General features: G+C 31.2%; 2 protein-coding genes across 5 annotated transcripts; one reads left to right on the forward strand and one right to left on the reverse strand.

The window, feature by feature from the left end:
• The first annotated feature begins 813 nt into the window (after nucleotides 1-813).
• On the forward strand, nucleotides 814-4,852 carry LOC139514301 (beta-1,3-galactosyltransferase 5-like). 3 transcript variants are annotated; one of them, XM_071303345.1, is made up of 3 exons: nucleotides 814-1,971; nucleotides 2,461-2,535; nucleotides 3,263-4,852. In XM_071303345.1, exon 3 carries the CDS (start codon nucleotides 3,301-3,303, stop codon nucleotides 4,396-4,398), a length of 1,098 nt encoding a protein of 365 aa, XP_071159446.1. In that variant the 5' UTR covers nucleotides 814-1,971; nucleotides 2,461-2,535; nucleotides 3,263-3,300; the 3' UTR covers nucleotides 4,399-4,852. The 3 variants fall into 3 exon arrangements, with proteins under 3 accessions (XP_071159446.1, XP_071159445.1, XP_071159448.1); XM_071303344.1 differs by having other exon boundaries at nucleotides 965-1,361; XM_071303347.1 differs by having other exon boundaries at nucleotides 965-1,320.
• LOC139514298 (ATP-binding cassette sub-family G member 5-like) lies at nucleotides 4,772-20,655 on the reverse strand. 2 transcript variants are annotated; one of them, XM_071303341.1, is made up of 11 exons: nucleotides 20,337-20,655; nucleotides 14,181-14,457; nucleotides 13,222-13,454; nucleotides 12,760-12,892; nucleotides 10,835-11,104; nucleotides 9,483-9,702; nucleotides 8,798-8,997; nucleotides 7,908-8,046; nucleotides 7,419-7,604; nucleotides 6,732-6,856; nucleotides 4,772-5,960 (listed from the first exon to the last, which is right to left on the reverse strand). In XM_071303341.1, the coding sequence occupies exons 2-11, from the start codon at nucleotides 14,434-14,436 to the stop codon at nucleotides 5,794-5,796; spliced, it is 1,929 nt and encodes a 642-aa protein (XP_071159442.1). In that variant the 5' UTR covers nucleotides 14,437-14,457; nucleotides 20,337-20,655; the 3' UTR covers nucleotides 4,772-5,793. The 2 variants fall into 2 exon arrangements, with proteins under 2 accessions (XP_071159442.1, XP_071159441.1); XM_071303340.1 differs by lacking the exon at nucleotides 20,337-20,655 and adding an exon at nucleotides 16,584-16,828.
• Between the last annotated feature and the right edge of the window lie 147 nt (nucleotides 20,656-20,802).

The following is a 20,802-nucleotide window of genomic DNA, read 5'->3' on the forward strand; positions in this document are numbered from 1 at the left end:
ATAATTTCCACATTAAAAAGGACCATGACTTCTAATAATTAGCTCACCCTTTCAGATGCATGTACTGATTGTGAGTGTCATATTTAAGATTACATTTTTTAAAACTAGTTTTCCTGCGATGCTAGTCAGAATTTTTCTTTTGGGAGAACAAAAACAAATGTTGACTCGTTGTATACAAACATCAATTCACCCAAAAATTACAGAAAACTTTAAACAGGACAAATCTTTTTCATGTAAACCTGCAGTCGTTTTATTTTGTATCCGAAATGTCCCGCTACATTTGTTGAACCGGTTATGTTGCTCATGACTATTAAACAGAACCAAGGAAGAGAACGAATGAAGTATCTGCAGGCCATCTTCTTTTTTTGCATGTAACGATCCCAGGTTTTGCTTATCTAACGACGAAGCACACAAACACAAGTTGTGTTTATTTGTTGTTTATTCGCACTTGATGAAATATAGGTTTCGTATAAATGTACATCGTACACATGTACTAATCCCTTCTTTCCATTGAAAAAACTATCAGGGTCGACCAAAGATATAAGGTATTACAAGGTTTCGGAGGAAAAGCGGTTGGTTGAATAGTGTTTGCTTTTTTATAACGTCTTGAGCAGGCGAAGATTTGCCCCAAACAAATTGATTATCAGATCCAATTTGAAAGATTACAATTGTGTGACAGAAATAATCTTAATGATTTTAGATAATACGTATTAATGTCAATTCGAATCGTGCATATATAATTATTTATCAGCATATTTGTCGGTCAATTGTTTGATTCGTATAATTTTGTTATCATTTTCGTAGTACGTGTAAAGTATTTAGGCTGACTATAAACTACTAGTAACTGAAGCAAAAAGGATGGACGATTGAATCCGGTTTAATTACTACGTTCTTGTGTACAGTAATTTATAATTGTTCTATTCGATTTTTCAAGTGTTCAGTTAGATTCTTTCGTAATTTCTTTAGTTTAAATGTTTACAAGATGACGGACGAGTGTTTAATTTATATATAAAACAACGACAAACTAGTTTTGCATGTTGTCGTTGCTTTAGTATACCGGTACATTTGATTGCGTTTTTGGAGTTGTTTCTGGGGAAGCTTTTTTTGACTGAATTCAACGGTTCATAATCCTTTTCACCGAAACAAGTCTATTATGATTTCACATAGTGATGCTTTATGCGTTGAAAGAAGACGAGACCAGACTAAATTCTTTTCTTCTCATTTTCAAACTATTCGTAATGCGGAACAGTTTTATACATGTTACGTAGACGCCCTATCTTGAATAGATCTAACGAACTATGAAGTGATAACTTTAAATTTGTAAGTTTAATGTGAAATGGTGAATGTTGATATCGATGTAGGTAAGACCAATTATAAAAATTTTACATAGTTTTGATTATCGTAATTTTAATTGTCGTTTTTAGACTATGACCATGGAGATTTAAAGTTTACATTATTATACAGATTGCTATGTGACATGTACAATAAAAGTGTCACCGAAAATTACACATTTTACTGTCTTTTGCACTTCATGTGTTTCCAGGAAGATCTATTACATAACTGTGTAAGAAACAACAAAGAAACAGTTCAATTAAATAACATGTGTGTTTAGAAACACCGAAAAAACCCATGTTTATACCTCAAGTGTCCTTGAATAACTATACAGCGTATTACATTTACAATACTGTAATAAAACTCCAGTGTGCATAAATGTACATTTAAATAATATTCTGTTTACTACTATATTTCCCTTTTAGAGTAGTTTATTATATATATATGTTTTATAGTTCCACTCGTGCACATACATGTAGATATATATAATATATATATGGAGTTATTTTGACTGATTTGTCTATCAGGTGCATTGGGTTGTAATATATCCGATATGATCTGACTGAGAGAAAAAAACAACTTTAAATTGGATTTTAAAGAAAATATTATGAATTTGAAAGGATTGCATTAAATTTAAAGGTTAGAAATTTTTTTATCTGATTGTTTACGAGATCGAACCCTCGAAATTTCGTATGTTTTTAGAGGGATCAGTCTAGCAACTTATTTGTTTCGTTGAAAAGATGCTTGCATTGATCTAAACAATGTACTTTTCGATATCGTCGCTAAAAATAAGGTTTAACACAATAAACTTAAATTCTATATTGGATATAATAGGTAAACCAAACAGGTTATTGTATCCCATATGCATGGGTGACTAAGCCCACTGTGTCATTCTCAATATACTGTAGTCCTGTAATGTCAGGGCCATACATTTTGTAGTTGTACGTCTAGTACAAAAATAGCAATGTGTGTAAAGAAAGAATTATACTCTTACTACCAGTAGAATAATATCGGCTTTCCTAGCTTTATGTCATGAATTATAGTCTTATTTCTAGTATATATATATTTTGGTGATAGTGAAAACTATCATGGCAGTTATTCAATGCTTATTTTTCTTTTTATTTCCAGGATATGTAAGCTAGACGGCAATATGTTGAATAGAAATTCAGTAGTTTTGAAGATTTTTAATATAAATATTACTTGGTAAGTGGGTTAATTCAATTTATTCAACAAAATATCTTAGACTACAATTTTTTTTTTTTAAATCCCGAGTGCTAACCGTTAAGCATTTCCTTTATAATTTTTTATGGCTTGCTACTTATCTAAATTTCCGGAAAACAGAATTTAACAAGGAAATTGCTAGCTATCAAGGCAGAGATCATTAAGGAAGTCTTAAAAATTATATTTTTTCCTCCATTCTTATTTCTTTATTTTTCTATATTCCTGATTTTTTTTTATCCATTTTTCCAAATGCTTTAAGCCCTATCAACAGGTGTGAGCCGAGATTTAAAAAAAGTACTTGTATACATTCAAAAACCAAACACCCATTTTTTAAAAATCTCGTTTCGCACAGGTCGCCCTATCCCGCTTCATACACATAGTTCAAATTGAATTACCTCCCGTTTTCCAGAAACTTTTAGTACATGATGGTAGGATGTACATCAGGCGAAATAATTTATGTTTAGAAGATACCCAACACGAAACTGTCAAGTCGCTTGTTGAGATTGTTGTAGATATAGCAGAAACTGCTTTGTCTGATTTTACAATCTGTCTACTTATTTTTTAAATCATTTTCATTTTCTCTTATTTATTGTTATTTTTTTTAAAATCAAAGTGCAATTCAATCTTTAATGTTATCGTAAGTATTTGCATATGAAATTGTTATTTATTAGAGGTATATATATCAAAATTGTACTTTTTCTTTCAACAGAATCCATCATATCAGTTCAAGATACTCACTAAATAAGAATGAAGAAAGAAACACAGCACATAAAGTTTTTGCTATTAGTTGTATTTGTGGCACTTTCGTGTGTCTGTGTAGCAATCATTAACGATTTGATGTCACCATTAAGCAACCCGATATTCTCACATGGCGCCCACGTAAATAAACGCTTTATGCTATGGATGAAAGAGCCAACGCCACAGACTCATACTACTAGTCCGAATACTCGATCAATTAGATCAAAAACGATTTACCCTATTGTGTCACAGGGTTATAAAATAAACAACAAGGATATATGCAGAGGAGTAGAAAAGGTGTCTGTGATAGTTATTGTCCACACAGCTCCGAGTCATTTCCTACGTCGAGTCAGAATGAGGAGCACGTGGCTTAATTCTACATATTATAGTCCCGAAAATGTTAGGGTTGTGTTTCTACTCGGCTTAGTTCCTGATTTGATAACACAGGTAAAACTTGAGCAAGAAAGTAAAATATATAAAGATATAGTGCAAGGAAATTTTATAGATTCTTATCGCAATTTAACTCATAAAGGAGTTACTGGATATAAATGGATCTCAGAACATTGTATGAATGCAGAAATAGTTGCTAAAATAGACGACGATGCTTTTATTAATTTCTTCAAATTGTTCGAAGATATGTCAGATCTAAAACACAAGAAAAGGACCATGTATTGTAACAAAATCCCTAAAGGATCAATGGCAATCATCCGTAAAAATACCAGTAAATGGTACGTCGACGAATACGAATTCAAAGACATGAAATTATATCCACATACGTATTGTAGTGGTTTTACAGTATTCATATCTATAGATCTAATACCTATGTTATATCGTGCAGCTATTGGATCACCATTTTTCTGGGTAGACGATTTTTTTCTATTTGGACTTTTACCATCTCGTATACCTGGTGTTGTTCACGAAGGTATAAGACCTAATTTAACGTTTATGCCAAAAGAGGCGTATACTTGTTATATAAGATATGGTAAGAACTGTCAATATCTTGTTTTTCCTGCAAAGGATAGAGAGATAAGTAAAATGTGGCTAGCTATGACACACGATAGAAAACAAAGTATATATGGGAACTACTATATGAATTTACCAGCATAACGAATTGTGGGTAATTTATTAAACGATCCAGACGTCATTTCTGCATTTTACAAAGTGAAAACAGTCAGAATCACTTTAGAATTAAAAAGACGACCAAAATGAATGAAATGAGTCAACAAGATGTGAACACGAACGAAACATGATATTAAGAAATCCCAAAATACAGATGAAGAGTAAACAACAAATTTTTGGAAAAGACCATGAGCTTCGTGAGAAAAAAGAGCTTGATATTAGTATCACCCATGATTCTTTAGTGTTGACTATTTTAAAAAAGCTGTGACTTTGACTTAGCCAAGCTTTATTCTAACTATGGAGTATTATCATTTATATTTTTAAAATGACACATTGTACCTGTTTCATATGAACAATCATCGATATCGCCATTTTTTATTTCATTACAACAATTTCATAAACATAACAACAAACAAAACAATAAATTAATATTTTAACAGTATTCTTAGGCTCACCATTCATTCAATTTATAAAATATTGCTTTTAACTCCTACTTAACTTTTTTAACAAGAGTAGCATATGATGCATTTGGATCATTCCTTAATACACGTATCACGTTAGAATTGTAAAACTGAGGGCATATAATATTGATAATGAGTATGTGTGGACTGTTGCAAACAACCTATTGTTACGATTTTTTTACATATTTTTAAAGCTTAACAGCCCTGCAGCATATTTAAATCAAACAATGATCTATAAATTAAATGAATATTATTTGGTATGATAGCTATCGTTGTGTGATTGAAAGACTTGTAATCGCGAAACTGACAAATGTGGTTTTTAAGGGATGTGTCACATACACTGTTCAATGTAATCTGCATCTAACTTTTTTATGCCCAACCTACGATAGTAGAGGGGAATTATGTTTTCTGGTCTGTGGCTCCGTTCGTTCGTCCCGCTTCAGGTTTAAGTTTTTGGTCAAGGTAGTTTTTGATGAAGTTGAAGTCCAATGAACTTGAAACTTAGTACACATGTTCCTTATGATATGAACTTTCTAATTTTAATGCCAAATTAGAGTTTTTACCCCAATGTCACGGTCCACTGAACATAGAAAAAGATAGTGCGAGTAAGACATCCATGTACTTGGGACACATTCTTGTTTTATATGATTTGTATTGAACTCTTATGATGTATAATTATAAGTTTGTTTTTCAATTTCGGTTCATTCACATCGCTTTTATACCACTTTATCCGCCTGGATTTGATGAAAGACTTTTCAAAAAGCAGATTCAGATAAAATGGGTTTAGTGGGCATGTCACCAAAAATACCACCATGTTTATTACTTGTGCTATTTTCAAAAATATTCTTATTCACTTTTGATATGATTGGTTCATGCACACCCACTGTGCCCATTCAAATCTGCCCGATTTGGGATAATAGTTTTAATGCATATTTGGTATGCCTCTAATTTTAAAGGCAACTATTGTGAAAAAGAGAAACGAAACCATGAAACCTCCTAATGCCCAAAAGTTCCTACGCATGTGCTCTACGGCATCCGGGTAATAATCAGCCAAATACTGCTCCCCGGTTGGATACTGACATGGTATATCTGCAAAATACAACAAAGCAATGTTAAAGTTTACTAAATTGACTTTTCCGATTTTTCTTTCGACGTAACAATTCGTCAAAACTTTATTTTAGTCAAAGTTAGCTCATTTTAGGAGATGATAATTCTGTACCTGTCCTAAGTCAGGATGCTGTAATTCAGTGGCTGTCGTTTGTTGATTTGTTACATATTTTTTTATGCCCCACCTACGATAGTAGAGGGGCATTATGTTTGCTGGTCTGTGGGTCCGTTCGTTCGTCCGTCCGTCCGTTCGTCCCGCTTCAGGTTAACGTTTTTGGTCAAGGAAGTTTTTGATGAAGTTGAAGCCCAGTTAACTCGAAACTTAGTACAGATGTTCCCTATGATATGATCTTTCTAATTTTAATGCCAAATTAGAGTTTTTATCCCAATTTCATGGTTCATTGAACATTGAAAATGATAGTGCGAGTGGAGCATCCGTGTACTTGGGACACATTCATGTTCGTTCATTTTTTTGTACAAACTTAAGTCATTAGTTCTCGTTTGAATTGTTTTACAATTGTAATGTCGGGGCCTTTAATAGCTGACTATGCAGTATGGCTTTGCTCATTGTTGAAGACCATACGTTGACATATAGTTGTTAATTTACGCGTCATTTGGTCTTTTGTGGAGAGTTGTCTCATTGGCAATCATACCACATCTTCTTTTATATCTGATATTAAATTATAACTCATAAAAGCAATCAAAATACGTTTAAAGTGCAAAATTATAATAAAATGAAAATTAATGTCTTACTCTGCACAGGCGGGCAAGTAAAATTAAGTCCACTGAATTCATTCGCTACCAGAATCTCTGCACTGTATTTCATAACGCTTAACCAGCTTCCCCACTGAAATATGTCCAGCATACTTGGAAATGATCTGTCAAAAAGAAACAGTATTATTTAACAATTGAAACATAAGAAAAAGAAATGGGTGGGTTTCTTTTACATTTTCTTGCCTATCAATTCACTTTTTCAATTAGACTAAACCTTTTTTGAAGAAAAAATCAGCATCAATTGAATCATGAATAGAAGTAAAACGCACTGATGTTTTTGCGATCTCCACTTGAAACTAAGAGACACTTTTATAAGATAATAACAACCAAAACCAAAGAGTAAACAAAGACTCACAAAACCAAAGGACATTTACATCAACATTTATAAATAATAAATAAGAAACAACACGAAATCCACTAAAATCCGGGAAATGAGACTCAGTAATCATTGACGCATCATCATTACACAGAAGGTAACAGCCAACATCTCATAAGATATAACATGCACCTGTCTTAGGATTCAAAATGTACATTCGAAGACTGAAAAGGTTAGTATTTTTAATATAGGACAAGTGCTTGAAAATGAAAAAAACAAACCCAAGGGTTATGGAGAGTTGTGTCTTGGTTTAATTTAAATTACGAAATTACGAATTTTTTTTTGCATACCTGAGAAATCCCGTTGCTATGAGTACTGAAGCTGATAAAATTAAAGCTGATGTACTATTGGCGATCTGTGGATTGAAGAATACTCCCATCACACCCACTGTCATAATCTCACCAATAAAATGCAGAACAAATATAGTGGCATAGTATATAGCAAATCTGCTCCACGAAGGATGTAGTCCCGTCACCCTGCACGGAAAAACAATATTGTCAAATTGTAATTCGTAAATTATCGATAACAAACACGCAAGAAGAAATAAGATGCTATTATGAGTCAATACTCCGTCGTAAGTATATGTTTTGTTTTTTGAAATTTGGTGTTGGTTTAACATATTCTGTCTTTAATGATGCAATATATTTGTAACTTGGACAAACTCACAAAATCACAATAATTTCATAAAATACAATGAAATTGATCAACTTTTTCATGTAAATTTCCATCTTTCTTATTAATTTTGAAACCCACAGAATAACAGAATAATACATGCTTACCAATACACTATAATGCTGAATATCATGGCTGATATTGCTTGGAATGGGATGACATGTATAGCATAAGACAGTAGGAAAGACGTAGTCGAATACAAACCATCCCGACATTCTCTAAAATACAAGTCTCTTAATGGTGGAACTGTAAAAATAAAATCTAATCTTAATAGCTGCAAAATTAGAAGAGTTTCATTGTGTATTCGCAATCAAATTATATATTGGACTATTAAGTATATTATTACCGGTAGCTTATACATGTAGTGACTTGCATAGCGGTATAGGTAATATAATTGTACATTTGAGTTATTTCTCTTTTACCGACGTAACTAAACTAGTCTTAGCAGTTCGTTTGAAAGAGTTCTTCGTTAAATATCTTCATAAATTCACAGGATAACAGCATAAATGTGATAAAACCCTTATAAAATATATTTGAACATATATATCGGTTTCGGTGTGGGCATATCTTACAAAAGCTTTAATACATTAACACCAAAAAGTCAACAAGGTACCTTTATCTCTCCTTAATTTACACTTTGAGAATTCCGATGTTTATGTCTGCGAGATTACAACACGACTATAATTGAAGACACTATACATAAAACATGCTACCGTTTGACAGTTCCTTCGTTCCTTGTACAGCTATTCGTATGCAACACTTGTAGCTTTGTCCAAATACTACATTTTACTTTTAATTGTAGTTGTTCATACCAAATAATTCTACCTAACACTACACTTCAGTACACAGACAACAATATAGGAAGTCACATAAACGTGACTCAATATGATATAACATTAGTACTAAATCTGTACAGCCGAAATTTTCGTAAATGTTTTAAATTAGATTGATAATTGATTGCTTTACGCCTTATTGGCACAATGGAATATAAACTTACAGACGCCAACAGCAATAAGGATCCCTACATATGTTGGTACACCGACTGACTGGTACATAAGTCCAATTCTGTCCTGTATAGATTTCTGATCTGTCTTTATATGCCCCAGAAAAGCACATACAAACGGTACAAACAATGATAACATTATCAAACGGGACATGTATATAGTTCGGTCCCTCTTCAGATTTACAAGCATTCGACTGCAAAACAAATAATTGGATTAATCAATGTGAAATCATTTTTCCAGAATATTTTTACAGCAAGTTACATATTTTGACATTATAGTTGAAACTGGCACATTTTATTATAACAAAATGCATTTTCACTTGTTAACATAACGAAAATAACAAACGTCCATCAAAATGAAATTGATCACAGCTGCATCCGAAAACACTTATATGGAAACACATTGGGGAGTGAATCTCAGAGAACAAAGATCGGTGCGGCAAAGAGGTATAACTAAGCTTATCATAGATACCAGGACTAAATAAACCAATGAAATTCCTAGAAATGTATAGGAGGTTAGATAATTCAAAAGACACAATACAAGTATCGTCAGCAAACGTAACAATATCGCAACAAAATGAAAATACTGATATTTTTTAAGGTTATATATGGACGTTCAATTTGTCGTTCGGGTTGTGATTTAAAATCATTCAATAAATTTTAAAAGGCTTCAACTTACCCAATCAAACAATAAAGAACCCGCATCAAACTCGGAGGCTGAGGTTTAAAGAAGAACAACATAGTCCTCCTTGTCGAATGCCTCAAGGTTTCTTCTTCAATGTTATGAATGTTTTCATCATTGATCGAAGAATTTGAGAAAGCTTGAACTAGCTTTTGTACTTTAGACATAGTTTCAATTTCACGTTCATGGTTTCTCCTGTCAATGCTGGCAAGATCAACTGCAAAAAGAATATAATATTTAGGATTCTGTATTTCAGAACAAGTTATGAATTATTTTTTAGGAAGTGATCAGTAAGGTTTTAATTTCACAGTTCTTTTAAAGAGAAGTTTACTGAAATTTGATAAACTGTGTAGAATGCTATTTTTTCTTCAGTTTTTACTGTTTCCAAAAACTCATTTTGTAGTTAATGCTTTAATTAATGTCATTTTTACTTGATAGATAATTACAGATAACATTTCAAGTTGAGCTCCTTATGATCATTTTCGTGTAAAATAAAACATATAATGTTTCGACCATAACTGGTTCAACAACGCTATATAATAAGACCATACTACAATAAATTTAAAACTTAAAATTTTTTCCACATATTAAGGTAGCACAATACAAAGATTTTTTCACTCCCAATCAGACAACTTTAAACTGATGTAATTCATTTCATCCTTCTTTATATTTTATAAATGAGGTACCAAAAGAAAGAAGAAAGATCAATCTTTCAAATTGTGATAATTTCATTATGACATAACTATTACATAATTAATTATTATGTAATTAGTCGCTATATTTTGATGTCCACAATTGAATGAATTTAGCGTCTTTGTTTTTCATAGCATCCCAAAATATTTGATAGATTCTTGTACAACACAGCTTGACCTCCAAAACTGTGTCTCAGATTTCCAAAATCATCAATAGAACAAATCTTATACCCAATTGAACTTAGTGGTCTCTAATGAATTGATGTTGCAAACTTCATTGAAGATTTATGAGAGAATGAAATACAATAGGAAAACTCTGAGACACAGTTTTGGAGGTCAAACTGTGTTGTGCAAGAATCTATAAATTTTTTTAGGATGCTATGAAGAACGAAGAAGCTAAATTCATTCAAGTATGGACATAACAGAATGGCAACTAATTACATAACAATTGATTATGTAATAATTATGTCATAATGAAATTATCACAATTTGAAAGATTAATCCTTCTTCTTTTTTTTGGTACCTCATTTATAACATTTAAAGAAAGATGAGTGGAATTACATCAGTTTAAAGATGTCTGATTGGGGATGAAAAATCTTTGTATTGTGCTACCTTAAATAAAAAAATTATTCTCATCTACATATACATGAACATTACCGTAGTGATCAAATGGGCTAGCATATGTAGGACAAGGGTAGCCGAGATCTTGGAAATATTCCACCATTTGTCCTGACTTTCCGAAGTAGACCATCTCTCCCATACTCAGGAGCCCTATCTTATCAAACATTTTAAAAACATCAGAACGAGGTTGGTGAATTGTCAAAATCACTATTTTACCATTGTGAGCAATGTCTGATAAACTTGACACAAGATGGCGTGTTGTACAACTGTCAAGTCCAGTAGTTGGCTCGTCCAGGAGAAGGATTTCTGAAAAGAAAAGTTTGTATTCAAATATCCTTACTATACCATGTACTATTTTGCGCGTGAGCGTTTTCATAAAATGTACTCAAGTTACTGAAATAAGTTATCCACTCATCAAAAATGTGGATCAGAAATGTTCCTCGTACTACGATTAAATACGTAAAGCATGTTAAATTCTAGAAAATTATTTTAGTGTTGGTTCTAGAATGTCGCGATGAGAAACATAGATTCATCGAAAGGACAGAAATATAATTACCTTATTTTGACCCATTACACTTAAAAGTAAAATCACAAAAATACTGAACTCCGAGAAAAATTCAAAAAGGAATGTACCTAATTAAATGGCAAAATCAAAAGCTCAAACACATCAAACGAATGGATAACAACTGTCACATTCTGGACTTGGTACATGCATTTTTTTATAAAGAAAATGGTAGATTGAACCTTAAATGTATATTTCTCTCGATTCAGTCCCATTAAAACATGTGTACATAACAAACTAGAAAATAATACATATGGTAAGATTCAGCATTTTCAGTCTTATCGTATGCATGTTTATGTTGTATCGTTTTGTATGGTCTAAATGTAAGTTAAATGCGAGTAATAAATAAAAAATGCTTTCATAATAACAATGGGATTCAATCGATATACCAATATAATTACATTAGATGTATGTTTCATTATAAAACGTTATTCTGATTTGCTAACTGCACATCACGTGCTATTCCGTAAGCAATTGCATTACACAATAAAACTTATCATTCTTGACGACACGAGGTCCCATAATAAAGTGCACAGGTAAATTAAATAAATATTGATGTAAATCGTGTTTTCATTATCCTAGCTAAAAATGTAATTATAAGTATTAAATGCTTCTTTTTGCAACTTCATAGGGTTGTAAAAGCGTTGACCGTGCGCACATTTTTAGAATGAAGCGCTTCCATACTTCGGTCAACGCTTTTAAACCCCAATAAAGTTACAAAAAGAAGCATTCATTTCTTAAATACTAGTATATAGATAAAGTTCAAGTAATAAGACTGTCGTAATTGAAGTTATTCCCTTGAAGTAACTTTAATATGCTGAAGTCAATGTTTAGTTTGCTAAATCGCTTTAAAATATCTTTTATCATTTGGTCAATACACTACAAACTGCTCATGTAATTCTCAGAACTGATTTATTGTATTCTTCAACATTGTTAAGAGTATAGTACAATGAGCTAAACTTAAATTTTTAACGGTAATATTGTAAATACTTTAACATCGTCCCCTGTTTGGACAGATTATTTTGTATGTGTGTATAATATTCACTAGATATATTCCAAGAAAATTGATTAAGTGGTTTTCAATGCAATAATAGTCTTTAATTTAAAACACAACACAATCTGGTTTATGTATATCTTATGTTCTCCTCTTATATTTGACATGTTTCCCTCAGTTTTAGTTTGTAACCTGGATTTTTTTTCTCAATCGATTTATGAATTTAGAACAGCGGTATACTACTGTTGCTTTTATTCATGATTATGTGACTGCATATGAGTTAAACAAACATATCTAGTATATGATTTATCAGAGGTTCGTTACTATCACAACAGACAATCACGGTCTTTTCAGGGCTCTTTTATCATTTTTTTCGTTTGTGAATATCTATGCGAAGTTACTCACTAGGGTCTTGGAGAAGTTGAATTGCTATTGTTACTCGCCGTCTTTCGCCGCCAGATATTCCTCGGACTACAGATCCACCAACTCTCGAGTCTGCTACATGTTTTAATCCCATTTCTGCAATAGCTTTGTCAACCTAAAATTTAAAGAAACTTATATTTAAAAACATTTGAGAATTATTCATGTCATCATTATATGAATTAAGACTAAAAAAACGTTTCAGTAGTAAATCTGTCATAAAACCAAAAGTTTTGAACAGTTATTCTTATTTTTCTATTGTGTACAAAATGTTTGAATTAATATAGGGAAAATACATCATATACCCAAGAATAAAATTAATCAAGTGATCTGACAATATAGCATTAAAGTTTGTCTTTTAACCTGATACTTTCATAAAACCGTGCAATTTTGCATAAAAATTGAAAAAAAATTAAAAAAACCCCAATCATATGACTATTTATTCACCTTGTCGTCAATTTCTTTGCTGCCCATTTTCCCTGGCAATCTGAGAAGTGCTGCATATCTTATTGTTTCTCGAACTGTAAGATTATGAAGAAGACGATCTGCTTGCATGACGTACGCAGCATATTGTTTGATGACTTCTGCCGTACACAGATAATTGTTGTAGTAAACTTTTCCACCAACTTGTCCATTTGATCTGGAAGCAATTATATCCAATAGAGAGGTTTTTCCGGAACCTGTTTGTTGTAAAAAGGTAAAATTTCTATCTGTTGATATTTCAATAATACTGAAGGCAAAATTTTAATTATGTAATAATATTTGTAATTGAATTTCATTGTATGCTTAAATATAGGATTTGTATAGTCTCACTATGCAAATCCTTGATAAAATTCACCACTACCCGATGATGGTATAAGATATTTGAAATGTAGTGTGCTTTAGTTTTCTGGCATAATTAATCTTAATTTTGTATATATTTCAATTTATCAATTATTGTAAGGTTTTAAATATGATTTAAATAGTATGCTTATTTATCATCTTACATATTTAGGTCGGAATTGAAATTGACCAGTTGAATTCGAAAGTGAATGACTCGAGGGCATCAACGTGGCAGGCTTCTCCTTCCACACAGGTAAAACACGTCACATAATAACAAAGTCACATTCTGCAGCAATTTTCAAAAGCAGCAATACGACAAAACCGGTAGCAATGTCAAATTGACAATAGGAGAAATCATATTGCTCTCACTTTCCATAGTACATTCCTTGCCTAATGATATATCAGGGTACGTTAACGTTTCGAGGACACACTCAGGTAATAGTTGTTCTTGGGACATTTTTCTCATGTTTAAGTATACAGTGTGTCTTTTGTTATCTATTAATACCCATATTTTATCGTATTAGATTTCCTGTGCTAGCTTCAATATTCTTTATTTTTTAATAATACTCAGCCACAAAAAATACCTGAACTTCCAAGTATAGCTGTAAGCTCTCCACTTCTGAACTGTATGTTTATATCATTTAGAACTCGCTTTTGTTTCTTTTGCCGAAAACAAGCTCCTTTCCACCAAGGTCCTAAAAACTCCGATACGTTATAACTAATGTTTAACAGATTCAATGTTGGTGTTATTTGCCGTTCATCCTCATCAGCATCTGGGTTTTGATTGGTGCAACCATTAAGGTAATAGGTCAGATCATAGAAACAAGCATTTTCTTCCATCAGTATTTCTACCTGTTTCCCCTAAAAAAGATAACATGAAATTTACATTTTTTGCTTTGTAGAAAAATAAATGTATATATTTTTTTATTTAGTAAGTTTTTGCGCCGATCAAGTGTCCATTATATCAAAAAGTAAAACACAAACATACTGAACCCCGAGGAAAACTCCAAACGGAAATCCCCGAATCAAATTGCAAAATCAAAAGCTGAAACACATCAAACGAATGGATACCAAATGTCATATTCCTGACTTGGTACAGTCATTTTCTTATGTAAAATAAATGGTGTATTAAACCTGGTTTTTAGCTAGCTAATGCTCTCACTTGTATGACAGTCGCATACAATTCCATTAGTTTGACAACGGTGTGTGAACATAACAAACAGACACATAATTAGAGACAACAGTGGTTTATCGATGATCAAATCTTTGAAATCCAGGAAGAATATACAACTTAACTGTTAAAAATAAAATAATGAGGGAATCACATGAAGTTCAAATGGTTAATACTTATTAAACTTCAATTATTTCGAATTATATTGGCACTACAAACTCGTGCTCATGACTAGTTTGATAAATACAAAGCTCAAAAACAACTTACAAAAAGACACAACTATTAAATAAACCATGTTTGCCAGGCCTGAATATCAATAAGTATACCCCAATCGAATTAGCGTAAAGACGCCATAAACAACCCGTTAAATACACAGTGACAAACGAAGAGACATGATAAAAGTCAATGAATTATCATAAGTGCAAACACATACACATTAAGGATGTTCGCTACTCAGTTTCAAAATAGATAACTTTTCATAAAACTAGTATATATTGATAGGGGATTTATTGAGAAGTCAAAAAAGCAAAAAAAATATAGGGGTCGATGTGCTTGTTTTTGAGATATTATCCATTGGAGTTTTGGCGGGAATATGTTCTCTCTTAATTTTTTATAGCTTTATCATTGACCAGTTCAAGATCTCAAATACTATTAAAAAATAAATAAGAATTTATAAGACTTTTACAAATGGCTTATAATTATACAAGTAAAAGACTTATAAAAAGAGAAATGGGGGTCCATGGGCAAATGTTTTTAAGGCATTCAAATGGATAAAACCAGAGGATTCCGAATATCTGACAAAAGTTCCAAAACATGACAAGCAAACATCCTTAAGCTTAAATTGTTACATTGAGAAGAGAATCAATGTAAATAAGCATTACACTAGCTTCTTATATAATATATATTAAATTCGGATCATTTTTATTTATCTAAAACTGCTGTACTAGGAAATACCATTTCATTCTAATGCAAAAATAGTTTTTTTCTCTCGTCTTTTCATACTGCTTGGATGTCCTGGCATTTTGTCAGAGTACTTTTTTGTAGATTTTTTCATATTATGATAATTGTATCCTTATCAATGTTACATTCCGATATCTTTAATTCTAAAGGAACCATAATTATTATTCAAGAATGCATCCATCTTTTCATTTTGGCATAGTTTGAATAGCTGTTTTATTTAGGTACAGAAACAACAACAAATTAATGCACATGATCTTTGTTATTTATTGGTATTTGGTTTCTTCTTAATTTTTCATTTGAGTTCTTATACGTCTGACACAAACTAACAATGACAATCTGTAGCCATCACTTGCTTTTTGAAGACAACGTTTTGTTTTATGTCTTCTATACACGATCACATCCTCTTCGTGTTACCATTCTCTCTTGACTGTCAGTAATATGTATAATTTAAATGGCTAGAATATCTCATAATTAATTTCCTATGCTCATACTGTATCATTACTATATTAGCATATGTTTTATTCCCCAAAGCTTTCATTATAATACCGACATTCAGTGACTATTTTTGTCCATGTATTTAAATCTGAATCATCCTCTATAAAATGTGAAATATTTTGTTACCATGGAAATGTTTTCACTAAAAAGTCTTAAACACAAATCGATTAATACTTAATAAGGAAAAGCTATTTAAAGTTTCCATGTAGCAAGAAAATATGCAACGTGATACTCGCTACAATGAATGGACGGAAAATATAAAATATATATCCTTTGACAATGAAAATGACATGGATATAAATACAGTGTCGGACAAAGTTACAATGTATATGTAATATAAGTATGATGTGATTAATCCTACCTTAATTTTACTCCTTAGCGAAGACATGTTTGCTCGTTGTGTATTCTGACAGGGATATAACACCTTAGATTATTGATTATTGCCAGTACAGCTTATCCAAGACCCGATCGATTCCTGACATTACTGACTTCCGACGTTTCCAATAAATGAGAATTATAAACTTTACAGTTCATTGGTGAATTGAATTCATTTACACAATATGTCAAATTGATTTAAAACCGACATTGTATGAACCATTTACTGTTGTGTGCCTATATGAAGAGTCCTTGTTTAAACATGGGTTTATTTTGTTTAAAATCGACAAAATCTATACTATTTCTATTTAGGTTTTCATATCAAATATTTCTTTTGTGAAATTATATCAAATATGAATATGTATTATTACAAACTATAATTTTGGAGGAGTTTGGCTTGAATTTTTAGTTACCTGATAAAACTACAGGAAGAAAAACAGTGATAATTCACACTGTATTCTATTGTATCATAACCCTGGGATAATTACAATGTAGATGTTATGATCAATAGAAGGTTAAGGCATTGGTAAGACTTCAACAAAACGTCCTGCAGGAATCTGTATTGGTTGTCTTGATATACTATATCACTTTGTTCGATTTGTTTCAATAAGCTTTGTTGAGTTATTATAAGACAAGGTTCCACTTTAAGAAGAAAAAACATCACATCATTAAAGATGTTTAGAGTATTAGTAGGAAGACTCTCAACAGTAACAGCGCCAATATTTATTGGTTTAACTAGCAACAAAAAAGAAGTGCAAAAAAATATTGAAGAAAAAATAACTTTTCTGATTACTTGATAATTGAATTATTTATTTTTATTAAATTGTCTATATTATCTGACTCAAACCTATAGCTATTAATTGCCGTCCGTAGACCGACTTTTTTCAAATTTCATTTTTACTATTGGATCAAATCAGGAAATATCTGTGGATTTGTTTATTGGAAAGTTATTTTCAAATGGTTCAAATCTGCATCATTTCAACATATTTTGTCGTCTACAATGAACTTTTTGCTTTAAAGACCAAAAAAGGAAAAACACAAAACTGAACATAACGTCATCCTATAATGTTTTTTTTATGTGAAAAGATCAAAATCATGCACCTCATTTATAAATATGCTGGTGTAATAGTTTATTTACGAATGACTATGTTAAAGTTTGACAAAAACTATACAATTTAGATACGCGGATGTTTCCAACAACTTATAAAACCAAGCCCTTGCAACACACATCCGCCACCGGTATTGAAAAGATCTGACGATATATTTCAATACTTAGCATTTGTTTCCTTTTCCTTTTTGACAGGAAGACCGATTAATATCAATGTTATCTTGTTCTCCAATTCTCTTTGAATTATATTGTAAAGATATTTCGAAAATCTTGTTTAAGTTAAAAATGAAAACAACACGGTTAATAAATGCATGCGTCCGAAACGCTTTTCTCGAATTACCTTAAAGTATTTGTTAAGACCTATGTCAAACCTTGCAGAAAAACTACATGAACTTGAACAAAAGTTTTTTTTACGATCAAAAGATTTTTTACGAAGACAAATTTATTTAAATATCTCACCGAATAATGTTAAAAAATAAGAATCAAATATTTTTAAGCTTTATAAAACTTTGTCAAACATATATGGAATTTTGAAAATAATGGTCAGAAGCCCTTCCTAATCCGGTAGTCAGGCAGTAGTATCCTGAGTAAGTTATTAGTACTCATGACACTTTTACATTGACAGCAGCAGTCTCAAGCGAGACGTAAGGTTCTTACGAATATTTTCACTACCAATGCCCACTATGCACTCAAATTCTTCTAAAAAAAAGTAATTTTTGCAAGAATAAAGACACATGACGAAGTACAAAGAAGCAAAGGTAATTTGTTCTGCCTTTAACCAACCAATTCATGACATTTAGTATAAGGTTAGCATTTCCGGGAATTCATGCAACATCCATGTTTTCTCAAAGAACATCATTACTAGGAAAATGGCAAATTTCAACACATTCAGTAAGTCTGTGAACACAAATATTGTCCTTTCATTGACCCTAATGCATTGTCTGGATAGTTAAAACTTCCTATTTGGCCTATCTCTTTCCAGTTTATTTCTTAATATGCAGTGCTTAAGATAATTAATAGGAGACATTGGATAGAAAAGTTGAATTTGAAATTTTGAGGCAAATAAATGGTCTAAATGGCAAAAGCAGGCATGTAAGAATGAAAGAAAATTTATGAAATCGAAAAAAAAAAAACAAAAAAAAACGAAATGAAAAAAAATATTTAAAAGACAAACACAAACTTGTCCATATCTTCATTTTTCTTTTCTTTAATTTTAAACTTGCATAATAAAAATTTGAGCGGGTAATATGAAAAAAAGTTAATGTTAAAAATACAATATATTTACAAACTTGAGTCGATAACTTTTTTTCAATTTTGATAATATTTAAAACTGATTCTTCTAAATTAATTATTATTGTGATGGTTTTTGATTTTCGATAATACAACTGTTTGAAAGTCATAAATCGATTGAGAGAAAACAAATCCGGGTACAAATCAAAACCAAGAAAACACTTCAATTATAAAAAGAAAACAACGGAACAACACAATCACTAAAGTGCAACAAAACAACTGCCACATTCATGACTTGGTACAAGATTTTTTTAAAGAACAAATGGGAGATTGAACTTGGTGTTATGGCTAGCAAAACCTACTGCTTATATGACAGTGTTAAAAATACTACTAAAAGTTTTACATTACGTGACAAACAAAAAGCATAAATAAATAATACATTTCGACAAGTAACTAAACACAACAACGAACACCTAAAATTAAATTACGATAGTTCATAAATACAGCAGAACAGAACTATGAACTTTGCGTCACACGAATTTATAAACGCCACAAAATTTGACGTCACAGGTAAATTCAATGTTCGATAGTACATTAAGTATCAAGGGCGTAAAACAGACAATACATAATTATGCATAGATATGTCTTAAAATGTAATGTTGAGACATCGTTTTCTTGACCAATCACATCTATTCTAAAATAAGAAGAGAGTTTAGTGGATTTGTTTTAATCCTGCAGTAAAGTGAAACAATTGTAATTTATATAGGTCTATCTCAATATTTTAAAATTTATTTTAATTTTGAAATACACATTTGAACGCAAGATGCTGCCAAAATAGAATAAAGCATTTCCTTACTAGTATGAACAATGATAACTTACAAGCTCCTACACCTTTCGAAAGAAAATTAATGGTGTCTCATCAATAAGTGAAGACTTTACTGTAGAGCGTGTGATTATTTATTTCCTATTAACGTTTTTGAAGTAGATTTTGAAAAAGTTGACTGCATATATATTTGCATTTGTGAAATCCCAATAAACTGATGATCGTTTAAACTGAAGTACAAATAGGCATAGGGTTCTTCGAACACATGACTTTTTTTTTTAATCCAGAAAATAATCACTTTTTATTAATTTTGCAGTGGATTTGTTGTTTCATAAACCATCCACCATATCGTAAAAATATAAATGAAACATTGACAAACAGAAAACACAAATAAAAAATATTGAGTAAATGAAATTATGATATATACATACATTTCCTACTCGAACTTCACCTTCCTGTGGATAAAATAAATATTTCCTTATTTTAAACACTAGAACTAAATCTCCATCTTCATCAATAATCAATTAAATGTTTATTTTTTAATGTACTCGAATGTGATAATTTAAATAAAAACTAACCTGTTGAAACTTAGCTCCGTATTAAATAGACTAATACATGTTTGTATATATCAAAGTTTATCTATTGATTACATGTCAATAACAACACAATCTTTTATTTCCTACTTTTATGTGTGTCGTACGATCTACAATGATAATTACAATATCAACTATATATATCACGTACTCCTTAAATATTGTCCTTTCTGCTAATGCCACTAACTAGGCAACACAGCTCTTTCATAGTAATAAGTCAGCTATCAGTTGATCCACTTAAGGATTTTGTCGATACGACACTTTTTTTCAATTACTTCCAAGATTCTCCTGTTCAATAATAATTAAGGAAAGAGTGAAGTTACTAAATACGATTGAATTGAAAAAACAACAACTAAAATTAATACTTTAAGAGGGTGTTTTTGTTTCTTTATAATATGATGTCGCCCGAAATATGAATAGTAAAATAACAAAAATAAAGAACTCCGACAAA

The sequence above is a fragment of the Mytilus edulis genome, chromosome 3, assembly GCF_963676685.1.
Source record: "Mytilus edulis chromosome 3, xbMytEdul2.2, whole genome shotgun sequence".
Classification (NCBI taxonomy): Eukaryota; Metazoa; Mollusca; class Bivalvia; order Mytilida; family Mytilidae; genus Mytilus; species Mytilus edulis.